The sequence below is a fragment of the Falco peregrinus genome, chromosome 2 (assembly GCF_023634155.1).
Source record: "Falco peregrinus isolate bFalPer1 chromosome 2, bFalPer1.pri, whole genome shotgun sequence".
Lineage (NCBI taxonomy): Eukaryota > Metazoa > Chordata > Aves > Falconiformes > Falconidae > Falco > Falco peregrinus.
In genome coordinates this window covers 125,870,720-125,887,206 of record NC_073722.1, presented here as the reverse complement: position 1 = coordinate 125,887,206, position 16,487 = coordinate 125,870,720, and the positions used below count along the sequence as shown (strand labels likewise).

Below are 16,487 nucleotides of genomic sequence, written 5' to 3'. Positions count from 1 at the left end.
CAGGGGCGCGCTGGGCTGTGCACAGCAATCACACCACTCCCCGGCTCAGCGTGTTTCTGTCCTTTTAATGTAAACCCTTGGAAGGACAAATGTGTGTCCAGACACCCTGCACTCAGGTTAGCCCCATCGGTACCTGGCGATGCTGGGTGGATGGCTGCATCCCCGGGGTGCTCAGCACCCACAGGGGCCCTTCCCAGAGCAGCTGCGTGGCTCCGGCTGGGGTCACCGCCCAGCGTGGCTGTGTCCCTCTCTGCATCCTGGGTCCCTGCCTTCAGGTGGGTTTGGCATGGGGGGAGCTGGCTCCCTGCCTCTCGCCCCCAGCAGGGTTGGCGCTGGGGGGCTGCATGGGCACAGGGTGCCGTGGGCAGCCCTTGGCACGGGGTATGCGGCACCGTGCTTGGGCTGGCAGGATTGGTGCTCAGCCCGCTGACTTGGCACGGGGTCCAGCCCCTCTCTGGCAGGGCGCTCAGTGCCGGTGACTCCATCTGCCCTTGCTGGAGGCCCTGGCACTGTTCCTGGTGATGCAGCCGAGCTGCGGGCGCTGGCCCTTCCTGGGGGTGGTGGGGAGCTGGAGCGGCAGCGGTGGGACCCCAGCACTTGTAGAAGGGGCACTTCAGCAGCAGCCCCAGGTGCTGGGCTGAGGCCAGAGTGGGGTGATGGCCCCCCACACCCTGTTCCCAGCCAGGGGCTCACCTGGCAGCTGCCTGTGGGGGGCTTTGCTCTGGGCAGTGCTTTGGGGGCTCCCTGGGTGCTGGGTGCCTGTGCCCCTGCCTGCAGCATGGGGGATGGTGGCAGGGAGCCCCTGGGGGCTGCTGGCTGTCGGAGAGAGGGTCCACGGGCACGTTGCTTTGGGGAGGGCCCGCACTGTGCAGGGGGGGCGCGTGCCATAGGGTGCTGACACCCCGATGGCAGGCAAAGGGGTGCCAAGGGGAGCTGGGGGTGGCCTTCCCACCCTGCCCTCCTCCTCAGGGCATGGCATTGCTGCTGGCTTCGCTCTCGTGGAGCCCCACTGCCTCCTGGCTCGAGTCAGCGCCGCCTTGCCGGGGGCACGGCCCCTCCATACCTGCACCTACATTGTGGCTGGTGACCTCGAAGGACAGTGACCGCTTTGATGTCCTTTTGGCATCCATCAATTCCTCCCTCTTCCCTGGCTCCCTGCCACCCTTCTTGCACACCCACACCCAGGCTCCCAGGGAGCGGGTGGCTGTCCCCACCAGGCTGTCCTCGCTGCTGGTGTGCCACAGCCCGCGGCCACCCTGCTCGGGTGGCCATCCTGAGTGGGCGCTCTCCAGGATGTGGGCCCAGTGCTGGGTAGCCTTGGCCGCGATGCTCCTGATGCTGCTTGACATCTCTGGGCACTCTGTGGCATGGTGGCACTGTCAGTGGGGCATGGCCACCCACGCAGCCCCGCTGGCCGCTTGGCTCGCCCCTGCGCATTGCCACCACACCGGTCCTGCTACCCGGGAAGGAGTCGTGCCGGGTCCTCAGGCTGGCCAGGCTGGCCCGTGGCGTGTGCTGCCGGGACACACAGCACCCATAAGTGTCCCCACCTTAGAGCTTTGATGCCATAGGCATGGCTGCGCTCACCTCCTGGAGCACCGTTCCCCGTCTGGAAGTTGGGGCAGGCACTGCTGTGCTCCCCAGGTGCTGTGCCTGCGGGGTCTTCTTGACCATGGGGGTTGGAATGCTGCTGGAGAGGAGACACCCCTGACCCTCTGCCACCAGGCTGTGGGGCACATGCAGCCCCATGCACATGGGGAGCGGGGGATGCCCACCTGTACCTGTCCCCTGTGGGGCGCAGGGGTGGGAGGGTGTCACAGCGGGGCCCCTGCTGTGGTGGTGCGGGGTGCTCACAGCTCTGTGCCCACACGCTGTCCCAGTCCGAGGCTGGCAGGCTCTCCGTGCCGGCCACCTGTGGGATCTTGGGCAGCGACGTGCCCTGGGCAGGGACAGGGGGTGAGGGCCCTGCATGGGCTGGAAGGGTGGGGGTGTCCTGCCCTACCTTGAGGGTGCCAGTCTCCCCAGGGCCCTCTGCCAGCTCCCGCAGGTAGGTCTCATACAGCTCCTCCAGTGACTGCGGCACCGGCAGCCGGTGGTCTGTTAGCGAGAGGGCAGGGTGGTGGGCATCAACACCATGCCGGGCTCAGGTGGCAGTGTTGTGGCTGTGTCACGACACTGGGAGGACTTTGCATTGTGACACGTCCCATTGCAATAACCTCTGACACTGCAGGACTCCTAGCGTGACCACATGCAAGAGTCCCCTTTGTCATGGCAGAAGTCACGGGACACACCGGTGATGAGTTGCTGCTGCTGGATGATGCAGGCGCAGAGGGCCTGGTGCCAGTCGAAGTGTCGCATGGTGGTGGCTGGCAGGTGCCGGAGGCCACCCTTGAGCAGGGTGTGGGAACGTGACTCTGTCAGCTCCAGCTCCAGCTGGTGCAGGCGGCACAGCAGGGCCAGCACCTCCCGCTGCTCCTCCCAGCTGCGCTGGTGCCGCAGGGCCTCCTCCAGCCTCTGTGTGCCCTGCTGCCTCTGCCAGAAGTGCTGCACCAGCTCTGCCTGCGGGCATAAAGTGGGGTCACCGTCCCTACCCACAGCCAGCATCCCTGCCGTGGCATCAGCATCTCTGCCAGAGCCCCTTAACCCTGACCCATACCTCAGCCCACGAGCATCCATGAACCCCCAGGGCTGCTGGGGGACCCACGCTGCTGGGCTGAGACTTGTAAAACTCAGATTTCTGGGGATGGGGTTTCAGCTGCTGGCGGTGGGGACAGGGGTCCCAAACCTCCGGCTTCTGGAGCCCGCCCTGTTCCTCCAGCAGAGTCGCTATGCTTTTGTGGGCAACAGCCACGCTGGGTGGCTCTGGCACATCCAATTGCTCATCCCCTGCGTCTGAGTCCCCCTCGCTGTCACCGGGGCCGTTCAGCTCCCCCTGCTCCTCCTTGCTCCACTGCTGGTCCTGCCGTGTCCTGGTGTGGAGAGGAGGAGGTGGTCTCACCCCTAGCCCGGCTCAGTGGTGGACCCCAACCCCAGGGGGGCTTCGCACTTAGGTACCCGGCGAGGGTGAGGAGGTGCTGGGCACGCAGCGTGGTGCCCTCCAGCCGGAGGAGGAGGTCACGCAGGGCTGCCTGATCCCGGCAGGTCCCAAGCAGATCTTCTCGCACACAGCCCAACTTGGGGCGGTCACCACACAGCCGAACCTGGGCTGGAGGCACGAGGGCATCACCACCGAGCCCTGGGTGGCTGGGGGAGGGTGGGGGGCTGTGCCATACCCTGGATGTAGGGGATATCCTGGTGCTTGCCCTGCCCTGGCTGCCCCGGCTTGGCATCTCCCTGGCCCTTGAGGCACTGGATCCCCCTGTGCAGGTCAGCCATGACGCTGTACGAGACGCCAGGTAGGTTGTGCCTCACCTGGGAAGGGGCAAATGTGAATGTCCCATGGCCCTGGCACAGCCCAGCCCCAAACAGGATCCCCTAAGCAGGGCATGGCTGATGGAGCAGCTCCCCAAAGATCCTCAAAGAGGGTCCCCAAGCAGGACAGAGCTGGTGGAGCAGGTCCCCAAGTACATCCCAGACCAGGACCCCCAAGCAAGGTCCCCAGGCAGAGCGTGGCTATGTCCCCATAGGGTCCCCAAGCAGCGCATGGCTATGGGGCAAGTCCTGAGCATCTCACAGTCAGCAGAGCCGTGCCCTGAGCTGTTCCCCCACTCTGGGCACCTGTGGAGCAGCACAGGGATGAACTCCTCAACCCTCCCCGTCATGGGGCAGCAAGGCCAAGGCTGCTTGGAGAGGGGGCCAGCGGAGGGCTGGCTCCCAGGGGAGGAGGGTGCCTGTGCCTGCCCTACCGTGCTGCGGATGCTCTTGGCACGTTGGGCGTAGGCGAGGGTGCTGCGGGACTCCTCAAAGGCGGTGCTGGCTGGGCTGATGTGGGCGATCATTACTGTGTGGCTGTTGCCCCCCAGAGAGTCCTGGCCACAGAGAGCATGGCTGAGAGGGTCCGGGACAGGGACAGCCTGGGCTCCCTCCCAGCTCGAACCCTGCTGTGGGGAGCTGGGACCCCCGGCCGCACCTTGAGCAGGCGGGTCAGCTTGCTGTCACGGTAGTTGATGTATCTGGTGCTCGTCCGGTGGCTCAGGGCCTTGATGCAGTTGCCCAGGGCCAGCAGTGAGCGGTTGATGTGGGCTCCTTCCTTCATCCTCTGCCCGTGGTTCTGTGTCTGGGCAGGAGGGGAAGGCAGAGGGGGAAAACCTGGCAAAAGAAGGGCTGGAGGTCTCCCCAGCCCTGCAGCCCCCCAGGTGGGTGCCGTACCTGTGCCGCCCGCTCGGAGCCTGCCAGGTCGATCAGGAAGAGGCGGCCGTGGCGCAGCCCCCTGCCCCGACGCCACCGGCGCACAGTGACCTGCAGCACCGCATGGGAGCGTGATGAGGTGCGGTTGGCGGCCGTGGGCTCCTGCGTCCGCTGCCTGTTCCCCTGTGCCAGCAGCTGCATGACCTGGGGCAGACAGGCAGCACTGGGCAGGGGGGGCTCACTGGACCCCACCGTGCCCCCTAAGTGCCTGCTTGCTCACCTCGTCAGCATTGGTGGCAGAGACCTCGGTGATGCCAGCCACCCGGACGGTGCCGCCAGCATCCTCCCGCAGCTGCAGGCAGCCCAGCGATGGGTTCATCAGGTCCCGGATCATCTCATTGTAGATCTGGGCAGGGGGAAGGAGCTCGGCACATCCCTGACAGCGTGGGGACCCGTGGGGACACAGCATCCCACATTGGGCACAAAGGCTGGGACCATGTGCCACTTGTCCCCTGCCCTCCCCAGGGAAGGAGATGTCCCTGTGTGCCCCTGCCACACCTCGAGGTAGGACATGGAGACCTCGTACTCCACATCACCGCTGGCGTCCTGGATGGCCTGGAAGAGGTCACCCAGGGTGCGGGCGCAGATGCCAGGCTCGCCATCAGTGCCCAGCATGGTGTAGGTTTTCCCGCAGCCTGGAGGAGAGGAGGCGGGCTCAGCTGGGGCCAGGACCCCCATGGCCAAGGGGCTGGCCTGCTCCCCAACCCTGCACCCCTCACCAGTGGGGCCGTAGGTGAACACAGTGGCATTATAGCCAGAGACGACAACCATGATGAGGCTCCGGGTGGTGGCATGGTACACGGTCTCCTGTGGGAGGGTGAGAGGGATGAGGGTGCATCCTGCTGCCCCCCATCTCCAACTGCTTCCCTGGGTGCCCAGCCTGCCTCCCCCAGCCCCACATCCTCCCATGCCCCAAGGGACCCACCTGGGTGGCCGTGGAGTCAAAGGCCACATCGAAGATGTAGGATTTCTCCCGGGAGCGGCTGGCTCGCAGGATGTCATCGGGGTCTTCCATGGGGTCTTGCAGCACCACAACCTGTTGGGGGACTTGAGCGGGGCTGGCTGGGGGGCACGCACCAGCCTGGGGCACCCACCACCCCTCTACTCTGGGGTCACCTCCAGCCTCCTGTGGAGGCACAGCACACACTGGGCATTACACTGCTATTAACAGTGTTAATTAGCACCTGGTTGGGCCCTGAGATGTAATGAGGGTGCTGGGAGCCCCATGGGCTGGTGCACTGTGAGCACAGATCCCCCAGGGCCTGCACACACCAGGATGCTCTCCCCAGCCCTGACACCAGCGTGTCCCGGCAAAGGGGACCGCCCATGTCTGCTGAGCAGCTCCATCCCGAGCAGCTCCATCCCAGTCGGTGGGCGAGGGGTCCCACGGGAGAGCACATCACCCCACCGGTGACTGGGTTCCCAGAGCCCTGGAGGGACCCGAATGGGACTGGGGTTTCAGAGCCCAGGGGTCAACACCCTGGTGCTGGGTAATGCAATCGCTCACTGCTGCCAGCCCCAGGAGCTGGTGGGGACCGAGCACCCTGCCTGGGCATTGCCCAGGTGTCCCATGGGGGAATGATTTGCCAGGAGCTGCATCTTTCCCCCGTGCTCCTGTCTGGGTACCCCACATCACCCACAGCAAAGCCAGTGGGGTCAGAGCCAAGGGGGGCATCCTGGCATGGGGGGGGTACTGGGATGTGTTCTCCCCTCAGTGGGTCTGAGCCCTCGTGGGACCCCGTGTGTGCACACACACACACACACACACACCCAGTTGCTGGGGTTGACATCTGTGGGAGGTGCCGGTGCTGCTGGTGGTGGTGCAGAGCCCTTTGTGCTCCTGAATCGTCCCATTGTCTCCAGGCTGGGGCTCAAAGCCAGCTCTGTGTGCGATGCCAGGGGACCTGCCAGGCCGGCTGCCCCACTGCACCCACCTGGGCACGGCAGCACAAAGGCGCCTCTGTGAGAGTGGCACACCAAGGTGCCCGCTGCCCCAGCACTGTGAGGTGGCTGGGGATGCTGACACCCCATGGAGACCCTGTGTGTCCCTGTCCCTGCGTGGAACGGCCCCTTGCAAGGTCCCCTGCTTCCAGCATCCCTGCTGTCTCCCATTGCAATGCAGATTTTGACCTTTCCTGTAAGGCAAGCTGTTCCCTCCCTGCTGCCCGACTTCCAACTCCCCCTGCCCTGGCATGCACCCCCTCCACTCAGGATTGGGGACAGGCAGCACTGAGGTCCCACAGTACAGCAGGAAGGGGGGCTCCTGACCCAGACCCCCCAGAGTTTCCCACCCCATTGCTTTGTTATTGTAGGGTCTCCTGCTGTGGCTGCGAGGCTGCAGGGTGCTCCCCCGGCCTGTGCCTGGCACATGCGGGCACCACACACAGCACTGGGTGCCACCAAGCATGTCCCAGGGCATGCAGTGCACCAAGGGTCACATCCTGCACTGGGGTACCCATCCCTGCTGAGTGCGTGGGATAGGCATGGGGGGGAAGGCAGTGCCCGTTGAACCCAGAGGTGCCCCTCCCGCGGCCGTACCTGCTCATCCACGCGGTGGGCGATGGGCCTGGCCCCCTCCGCCAGCTCGGCAGTGTTCATCGGACGGATGCGAAGAGCCACCTGTGAGAATTTGGGATGAACATGGGGTGGTGGGGACAGGGACAGGGACAGGGGGACACGGACCTGTATGCGAACCATCACGGCAGGGTCCAGCAGCTGAGGCTTCAGTGGTGCAGTGTTGACGCAGCCCCCGGGACCCCCCTATACCAGGAGCTGCAATTAGATGTTCATTTTCCTGGAAGGAAAGCAAACACCGCTGGGACAAGCCTTAAAGGGGCAGCTGGGCAGCGTGCCCTCCTGCTGGCACCCGGCCCCTTGCTGGCGTGGCTCGGGGATGGGTGAGCCCACGGTGGCACAGTGGGAGCGGGGGGCTGTTGCTATGTCCCTGTGCACATGAACTCCCCAGTGTCCCCCAACAGCAGCTGCCAAACCAGCCCCACGGTGTCAAGGCGCGGTGGCGACGGGCTGTTCCGTGGGGCGGCAAGACAAGCAAGCCACGCCAGCCACTGCCTCCTGCATGTCCCCCAACCCCTGCCATGGCCCAGCCCTGCGGGGTGCAACCGTGGGGTGCCCTGGATCCCAGTGCTCCCACTGTCCTTGGTAGCGGTTCTGGTCCCCTTGGGGACAGCGTGCCACCTGCCACCGGCCCAGAGTCACCACCAGCTGCTGGTCCTTGCTGGGGAGCGGGGGCCGTGGGAGGCCCATGAGTGGAGGGTCCCAGTGCAGGGTGCGTGGGGTGTGCTGACCGTGCTCTGTCCTCTAAGTGTCCCCACTGCCCAGGGGCAGGCTCAGCAGAGCACCCCCAGCCCAGCCTGGCTGTCCCCTCTTTCCTTTCTCAGGCACTGGCAGAGCCCCAAGCTGGGGGCTGAGACCCTCTGCCCTCCCGGGGCAGCTGCGGGCCTGGCCTCACGGGTGCCGCCCTGGCCTGGGCTGGGTGGCACTGCAGAGGCTGCAGCTCCCCATCCCACTCCTCTGCCCCGAGCCCCTGGAGATGTCGAGCCGTATGCAGCGCTGGCGGCGTGGCTTGCTCCTGGTGACACAGTGGCTTCAGCCACGCTCTGTGCCCTCTCCTGGCTGCACCCGCATCCCTGTGGCACGGTTGGAGTGCCGTGAGACAGATAGGAACAGTGCGTGGCTTGGGGAAATGCCTTTCCACCTCTTGTCACTGGTACGGTTAGGGCTGGACCTTAATGAGGCGCTTGGCTGAGCTGCAGGTCTGGTGGCCTGCTCCCTTCCCACGGCTGGGAGGAACCTTCCCCTCGGGCAGCGCTCCCCAGCCTGGGAGCCGGGCTCAGCTCGGGGTGGGGGGGACCGCTGGCCCTGTCCCCCCAGTCCCACAGCAGCGGGTGGGACTCCCTCTCCTCCCTGTCCGTGCTGCCAGGACAGGACTCAGACCCAGCCGTGCCGCTGCACACCCGGCAGCTCTGCCGCGCAGCCGGCTCGCACACGCAGGATGGCTTCAGCAGCTCACACCCGCTGCCCATCCCCTGAGCAGAGCCAGGAGGGCTCACCCCCGGTACACAGGACACCGCCTGCCCGATGGCCCCATGCCTCTGCTGACAGCTGTGCCGTGGGGCAAGCACAGCCGGTGGCTTGTTAATAATTGATGGCCAGGCAAGCAGGCAGGGGGGCTGCCCAGCGATCCCGGCCAGGCTGTGTTTACCCAGCATTGATAACCCCGGCCCAGGCTCTGCCAGCTGCTCTCACAGGGATATCAGCGGGCTGGGGCACAGGGCTTTGCTCAGCATCACTCTGCAGCTAGGAAGGGACAGGGTGCTGCATTGGGATGTCACTGCTGCCACCAGCTGTCCTGTTCTGCCCTGGTCCTCAGGCTGGGGACACACTGAGGGACACTCTGCTGCCATGGGTGCTCTGCTGTGGTCAGCAGCCAGCTTTGATCCATGCCTGGCCTGAGGAGGGGAGATGAAGAGCGAGAGGACATGACTTTCCCACCCTCCGCTCAACCCTGCTGTGACAAAACAGGAAACATGACGTGGAAAGCTCCTGTTTATTCACCCCGAAGAAAATAACATCAAGAGGGCAAAGGGCCAGTGAGCATCTGTGAGCAATGCGAGGGTTTCTGTACGACCCACTGGTCCTGCTTTGGCTACGGTTCCTGCAGAGGGAGCAGGGTGGGGTCAGGGAGCTGGGCAAGACCCTCTGCTTGCCACCCCGCAGTGGCAGAGACCCTCCGAGCTCTGCCTGGCTCAGGGAGCAGCCTCATCCCCACATGAGCCATGAAGCAGCAGCCCTAGCAAGGGGGGGGAAAGGAATGTGAAGCTGGAGTGCACCGACCTTGGCGGCATCCTTCTCCTCCTCCTCCTCTTCCTTGTCCTTGGGCAGCTGGCTCTCCTCCCCCTGCAGAGCCGCCTCCTCTCCCATGTGGTCTTTAACCTAAAAGGCAGAGGCTGACCCCAGTCCCCTGCCCCACGGCAGGGCATCCCTCCTGCTGTTGCCGGTTCATCCCATCCCCGGTACCTCACCACACAGGTGTTGGGTCTCTGTCCGCACCCTCCTCTGCAGCTCCGCTTCGATGACCTCAAAGAACTCCCTGCGGGTACGGTCAAGCACCTGCTGGGGACTCTCCACCAGCCTCTCCTCCACCTCTGCCTCCTGCCCCTCCGACCTGGCACGCTCCTTCAGCCGCATTTCCCGGTGCCGGGCCTCCAGGATCTTCTCCCGCTTCGTCTCCCGCTCAAACATCTAGGGCAGAGTGGGGGATGAGGGGTGCAGATTGAGCAGGGGACCCTACGGGACAGCATGCTCTGTATGGGGACAGCACAGGGCTCGCTGGCAGAGCTGCTGTGCACGGGGCCAGCAGCGCTGAGGACTTTGGCGTGACCTGGCACAGTGGCTCATGGCTCAGAGCACACGTACAGCAGCAGCCAGGGTCTTCTCGTTCCTCTGGAGGGTGCAGAGCCCGGAGATTTCCAGCAGGCTGACGGTGCCCAGCTTCGAGCCACAGCCAATGATGCAGCCGTTGTCCTGCAGACGCAGGCTGGAGAGGGGCTCGTCGCAGACCTGGGCAGGTAGGACAGGCAGGGGGTGGCACTTAGCCCTGACGTGATGTCCCGCAGGGGAAGTCAGGCAGGATGAGTGGCAGAGGCAAATCTACGTGGTTGCCAATACCAGGAGCCTACGCGCCAAGTTTTGGGCTCCAAGACCTGGGCTCCAAGGCACAGCTCTGGGCAGAGCAGACAGCTGCTGCTTGATGGAGCTCATCCTGAGCTCTGTGCAGGCAGGATGGGACTCCATCCCCTGGCTCTGCTGCTCCGTGCAGGGCAGGGTGGCAGATCTGCCAAGCACCCTGCTGCTGGGGCTGGCTGGGGGCAGCCCCGCTCCCCTCCCAGTGTGAGGAACCCAAAGCTGCTGGGCACCCAACCTTCAGGCTGAGGGAGGGGTCGTTCTGCTTGAAGAGGAAGTCCCAGGCGTCCAGGGTCCCGTCCGATCTGGTGGTGAAGAAGACGGCTGGCTTCACAGTGCTCCAGCACCCATCTGTCAGGTAGGAGAGGTGGTACCTGCCAGCAGACACAACACAGCGGGGATGGGCTCATGGCCTCCATCCCCCTGGCCCTGTGGCTGTTGCCTGCACAGCACCTTCAGCCAATAGGCCAGGCCTGGGCACCCTCTGTTCCAGTGCCCTTAGCCCCGCTGGCACTGCTCTGCCTTGGTGACCATCCTACCACCTCCTGCCTGACCTGAGCAGACCAGACCCTGCTGGTCACCTGCCCTGAACATGCTCTTCCACAAAAAAAAAAATATTTTTTTTTTTTTTTCCCCAGGGCAAAACCACACCAACACCTACTTGGTTGACATAATTGACGATTCCTTGGCCTCCTCCGACCAGATTCGAGCAGTCCAGTCGCCGACAGTCAGGAAGACTTTGGGGTAGAAAGGGTTCCTGGCCAGCGCGTAGACAGGTCCATGGTGGCCACTGTAGGTACTGGTGATTTTTTCAGAGGGTGTCTTTGCTTTGCGGTTGCAGGCGATGACGATGCCCTGCTCTGTGCCCACCATGAACTTGGTGGGCTGAGGGTGGGAGCAGGAGAGAGCAGCCGTCAGCATGCTGGGGACCCTGCGGTGCAGGGGACAGTGGGGCAGCAAGGGGCGTTGCTGTCCACACAGAGGGGAGCCTGCTGCAGCCAGCACCTGGGGGGGACTGAGCCCTGGGACCTGCTGTGAGCTGGGGCATTTAGAGACCGAAATGACAGCGAGACGCTGTACTCTGGGAGCACATCAACTCCTTATTCTTAAAGATGGGTGAGAACACGCTGCAAGCTGCAGCACAGTGCTCTGGGTCACTCTGGGCATCAGACACTTGTGCCGTGCCCCTGGCACCCTGCCTGTGGGGGTGACCAGGCACTGCCCGCCCGGCTCGGTTCGGCTTGGCTCACACTCCTGCCCAGGTCAGGGTACTGGCTGTGAGTGCAGGGAGGCTCACCATGGTGGGCTCGAACTCCAGCGTGACGGCACCCAGAGCATTCTCCAGAAGCCCTTTCCGGGTGATGTCCAAGATCACTGTATCAGTGGGCTCGGACAGCTTACGGATGTCCCACCACAGGACCTGCAGGGGACAAGCAGAGGGAGGGGACTGCAGGGGCTGCTCTGTGCCAGCCTGCGCCAACAGCCTGGGGGCCTGGTTCTCCTGCTGCAGTGGCTGGTGAGAGGCAGTGCAGGCAGGGGAAGTTCTTTTGGGGTGCCAGTGCCTGCCAGTGTAGTCCCTGTGTGAGTGCCTGGCATCCTTCTCTGCCCCTTCCCGTCTTTACCTGCCCGTCGGTGGAAGCTGAGAAGCACTCTGTGCCCGTTTTGGACTGCAACCAGATGGCTCTGTACACGGGGTCCCTGTGGCTGACCTCCACAGTGGACACCTCCATGGGCAGCCCCCCCTTCCTGGTGTCCCAGTAAGCTAGGAAGGAAAAAGGAGCTGTTAATATATGCTCCCTTGCCCAACTCCTTTGCTTGCCACGCACTTCCCGAGGAGATGCTGCCCCACAGCCCAAGCCAGAATGGGGAGTAAACCTCTCTGGCTGCTCCCCCTGCACTTCCCGGCCCCAGAAGAACCATACATGTGCCCTGTGGGCTGGGAGCCTGCTGCTGTGATCACTTGCAGGGATACCCACTCTTGAGTGGTAATGCAATTTGCACCTTCTGCAAACACCAAGCTAGACAGTGGTAACATACTGAATAGCCACAGCATTTCTTCAGCAATCAGCTCTCTGTGGCAGATGCACTACAATCCCCAGAGGCAATAAACCCGCCCCCCCCCCGGCTCCCCCTGCTCTGCACAAGGGTTTGCAGCAGGACCAAACACGGTCTAGGCAGCCCCCAGCCCCCGTCAATTCCAAACAGCAGCTCTTATATGCAACGCTGCTAAAAACTAGCCTGTGTGACCTGACCCTGCCTGTGCTCCCCTCCTGCGTGCCCGAAGGGTGCTGGCTAACCAAGGCAGGTCCCTGCGGACAGCAGCTGCCATCCTTCCCTCTCTCTGCCTCTGACACATGGCAGGGGGCAAGCAACGGTGCAGGGCTGGGCATGGTTCAACAAAGGTTAGGCAGCTGGGCTGCAGTGGCACTGGGCTGCATGTGCTCCCTCTTGCTCGCTTCTAATTAGGCAACTGGATGTGATAGAGCGTGCTGTGCTGGGCCTGCGCCATGTGCCTGGAAGCTCTGCGAAGGACGGGGTGAAATCCCTCCCCTCCACCACCTGCGGAGCATGCAGTAACAGCCCCATAATGCATGCCCTGTCAGATCTGATTGCTGCTGCAAATGGCAAGGAAAACATCAAAATGAGTGCAATTAAATCAAAGGGCTTGTGTGGCCAAGTAAATAACAGAGCCATAAATGAAGCTGGCAAAGAGATGCCCTTTTCCAAGCACTTGAAACAATAACACAAGAACGATTCAGTGCATGAAACAACAGCAACTCTCCTGGGCTTTTGCCATGCAAAGATACAGGGCCGTGGGTGAGGTGGGAGCACAGCGCATGCACTGCTCAGCTGTCTGATCCAGCAATCTCTGCCGGGCTCTCGCCGTGGCTGCAGCTGCCTCACTACCCCAAGTGCCTGCAAAGGGCTCCCAGCAGGACCAAACACGGTCTAGGCAGCCCCCAGCCCCCGTCAATTCCAAACAGCAGCTCTTATATGCAACGCTGCTAAAAACTAGCCTGTGTTCTATCCTCCCTTCCCCAGGTACCTGCTCAGGTGAGCCCATGTCTGCTCTCCACACGCAAAGCCCCAGGGCTTCAGGCTGTGCTCGGGGTGATCCCAGATACAGCACTAATGATACTATGTTCTTTGTGAGCATAGCAGTGCTGGAACCAGGCTGTTGCTGAATTAAAATGAAGCCAGGCCCTCGTCAGCACCCTCGTCAGCACGGCCTCACGCCTAATCTATCTTCCTTACCCATCTGCCCATTGTAGCATCCTCCCACCAGGACGTGCGAGTCTTTGGGGTTGTATTCCAGGCTCACAAGAGGGGATGACGGCTTGAGAACGAGCTCTGGCTTGTTGGAGTTTTCTGCCAAGAAGGGATGAGTAAAGAGCAAAGTGCAAAGACAGTCTGAAGGGTGAGCACCCCCACCTCTAAAACAGCCTCCCAATACCGCACCCCGCTTCTCCATGCCTGGCTCCCTGCCACGCCGGTGCTGGATGAGGTGGCCATGGCACCGGGATGCCATACCTTAGCCAGGGAAGGGAGCCGACCTGTCCTTGCCTGCCAGCCCAGGGACAGACCCCTGGTACCCCAACCCCTCTTCTTTGCATTTTTCACTCCAAAATTCAAGGGGTCTGAGAGAGCCTTTGAGAGAACAGGGCAATTCTCAGCCTGGGCTTGTGCTGCCTCTTTCTTAATCAAGCATGAGTGAACCAGACAAAGACAGGAACCACATAGGAGGAGTGTGGCTCAGCTGCCTGTTGTGGTCACAGGCGTGCTAGCTCATGAAGTCATGTAATGGGATTTTAGTGGTTTTTTTCCACCTGTTAGCCAGCTTTCAGGTCCCATTTCTCCCCTTCTCTGCATTGATCTGTGGGCAAAGCAGAAACCGAACCCCTGTTCACCCCTTCCGGAGTGCTGTGAGGCTTCATTACACTCTTGGAAGACACAAAGGGCTTCCGCAGAAGCAGCATTACTGACTGGTGAGTTTTCCCTTCCCCTTACCAAGGTCCCAGATGTACGAGTCAAAATTCATGTCTTTCATGTTTTGCTGGAACTCCAGGCTGGAATAAGCCACTGCCAGTTTCTTGCATGTGTCAGGGTGCCAAGAGAGATGCGTGGCCGTCCTCTTGGTTATGTTTGGATCCCTTTTTGATAACAGGACATCAAAGAAGGGTATTAGTTTGCTAACAGCTTTGTCACACCCTGGGATGACTGTCTTCCAAAGGAAACTGTGGGAATCGCAATTAAAACAAGCTGCAGCCCTTGAGCATTGAGTGCAGGAAATGATTCTCTTGGGGGGTGGGCGGGGGGAAAGAGTTGACGATTTAATAAAGTCTTTCCAGTTATACATTTCTAAGAATCCAATTATGTTACTGGATCTGACTTCTAGAAATGACCTAACAGCCCCTGACATTTGAAAATAATCTTTGAGGCACCAAAAAAAAAAGAAAAATAATATCCCGTCTAAAGCACTGTTAGAAGATGCTTAGAGCTGTCTGTCCCTGGACCATGGTACCTATCTCCAAAGCACGTGGGCAGGGCAGGGGGCAGGGAGGGGAGGAACAAACGGAGTTATGGAGCAGGGGGCTGCAGCAGGTCTCTTCATCCATAAACTGATCTGGCACTGTCCTAAAGCTACTGGGTTTTCCACCTCCTTTGTCTCCAAAGGCAGTTTAATTGCAGTAGCTCGCTGTGGATTTGGAGAGCCTGGTGAGCCCAGCCAGTTGTGCTACCTGATGACATTGATGGTTTTTGCGGAGGGGGGCTCGTCTTCCACCTCTGCCATCTCCTCCTCTCCAAAGTACTCCTCGTAGATGTTGATGGCGTTGTTCTGCTTGACGCAGTGCTCCATCAGCTGTGGGGAAAGCACAGGCAGAGGCCGCGCCTTGGGGAGCTGCCTAGGCAGGGGAACGGCAGCGGGTGGGCAGGGGGCTCCAGCAGCGGGACGGGAGCAGGGGGGACAGACAGGGCCTTACGGTGCCGAGGTGTGTGATGGCATTGATGTAGTTCTCATCTCTCTCCACTCTCTTCCTGAAGCGGATAGTTTGTTCCACCTCCTGCGGGTTGATGTCTTTGGGCCAGCCACCCTCGACGTGGTTGATGCCACGGGATTCCACCTCCACTCGCTCGGTGTTGACCTTAGGGGGGGGGCACGGGGAAAGCAGAGCTGGACTCTCAGCCAAAAAGAGACACAAAACACACTTTTTCCCCTTTGTAGGGTGCTGCCCTGCAGAGTGGGTGCCCGGGAGGCTGGGGGTGGCCGGCAGCCCTCACCTCGTGCTCCGACATGTCGCTGGTGTGCTGGACGGAGCTGTCCACGGGGTTCCTCAGGATGAAGGCGCCGGCCATGCTGGGGTCGGGTGGGATGTCCACGCTCACCTTGGCCGGCCGGTCAGAGAAGCTGCAGGGCCGGCCGAACTCGCTGCGCTTCCGCGTGTACACGTACATGATCTCCATGGTGGCCCTGCCAGGGGGTGGCGGGGGCCTCCTCAGCCCCCAGCACCGAGGGGACCCCGAAAGGCCGCGGCGGGACACCCCGCACGGCTCCCGGGCCGGGCCTCCGGGGAGCCGCGGGCCAGGCCGCGTCCGCCGTTGCCTGGCGACGCCGCGGATCACGTGACGCCAGCCGCCATGTTGGGGAGGGCACGGCGGGGCATCACGTGACGACCGCCCCTTGCCGCCATGTTGGGAGGGCAACGCCTGGCTAATGAGGGGGGGCAATTAGCAAAGCGTACCTGAGGGGGGGGTGCTCTGCCGCCGGCTCCAGCCCACGCCCCGACTGAGGAGGGGTGGAAGCCAGGCTGGGCGCCATCCCGGTGCGCGGAGGCTGGGCCGTGGCCCCATTTGTCCCACCCCATGGCGGGGCCACCCTCCCATCACCGCCAGCCCTGGGCCAGGAGGGCAAGCTGTGCCATGCCTGCAGGAGCCACCATGTCCCCACAGCCGGCACAAGTTGCCCTGCAGGGCTGCGGCACACAGCCACTGCCACACAGGCCTGCGTCCCGCGGGGTCCAGCTCCTTGCCCAGGGCCACTGGCAGCCCACAGGCTGGCACTGGAGACAGCACCGTTCCTGCTCACTCGTGTCACCCACACCGACGCGAGAACAGCTGGGAAAGCAGCACGACATGTGGCTCCCAGCACCCTTTGGCCCTGCTGTTGCCTCCCAGCCCCAACCAGCCCTCCCTTGGCACCGCAGACCCCAAAACCCACCTGCATCCCACCCTGCTCCCAGCACTGCCACACCTGAAATGCCTCCAGCTGCTCCACGCCACCACCAAAACCAGTCCAAGCTGCAGCCACGGGGTTCAAACCCATTTAAAAGCCACTCATAAAGAGTCCCAGCCTGGCAGAGCCAGCACGCTGGGATGGGCTGAGCAACCTGTGCCGGGGTGGCAGGGAAGCGGCGGCAGATGCAGGGCAGCCCAGGGAA

At 62.6% G+C, this 16,487-nt stretch overlaps 1 protein-coding gene across 11 annotated transcripts; it reads right to left on the bottom strand.

Moving 5' to 3' along the window:
* Window positions 1-41: 41 nt before the first annotated feature.
* LOC101912629 (dynein axonemal intermediate chain 2) lies at window positions 42-16,403 on the bottom strand. Of its 11 annotated transcripts, none has more exons than XM_055796529.1 (17): window positions 9,202-9,290; window positions 6,886-7,141; window positions 5,273-5,383; window positions 5,067-5,154; window positions 4,846-4,982; window positions 4,568-4,693; window positions 4,309-4,491; window positions 4,070-4,216; window positions 3,846-3,968; window positions 3,273-3,411; window positions 3,055-3,205; window positions 2,657-2,969; window positions 2,292-2,559; window positions 2,003-2,097; window positions 1,776-1,921; window positions 1,588-1,687; window positions 42-1,515 (listed from the first exon to the last, which is right to left on the bottom strand). In XM_055796529.1, exons 2-17 carry the CDS (start codon window positions 7,042-7,044, stop codon window positions 1,027-1,029), a joined length of 2,775 nt encoding a protein of 924 aa, XP_055652504.1. In that variant the 5' UTR covers window positions 7,045-7,141; window positions 9,202-9,290; the 3' UTR covers window positions 42-1,026. The 11 variants fall into 11 exon arrangements, with proteins under 11 accessions (XP_055652504.1, XP_055652503.1, XP_055652502.1 ...); XM_055796528.1 differs by having other exon boundaries at window positions 43-1,515; window positions 1,776-2,097; window positions 6,886-6,966; window positions 7,030-7,141; XM_055796527.1 differs by having other exon boundaries at window positions 43-1,515; window positions 1,776-2,097.
* Between the last annotated feature and the right edge of the window lie 84 nt (window positions 16,404-16,487).

What these genes read in the sequence shown, in the direction of transcription:
- LOC101912629 (XM_055796527.1), bottom strand. Translation starts at nt 7,044, where the DNA reads ATGGTTCGCATACAGGTCCGTGTCCCCCTGTCCCTGTCCCTGTCCCCA. An exon ending in ATGGATGCTCGTGGGCTGAG is followed by an intron (nt 2,560 to 2,656) that starts GTATGGGTCAGG and finishes TTATGCCCGCAG; the next exon opens with GCAGAGCTGGTGCAGCACTT. An exon ending in GCAGCAGCAACTCATCACCG is followed by an intron (nt 2,098 to 2,291) that starts GTGTGTCCCGTG and finishes TCTCGCTAACAG; the next exon opens with ACCACCGGCTGCCGGTGCCG.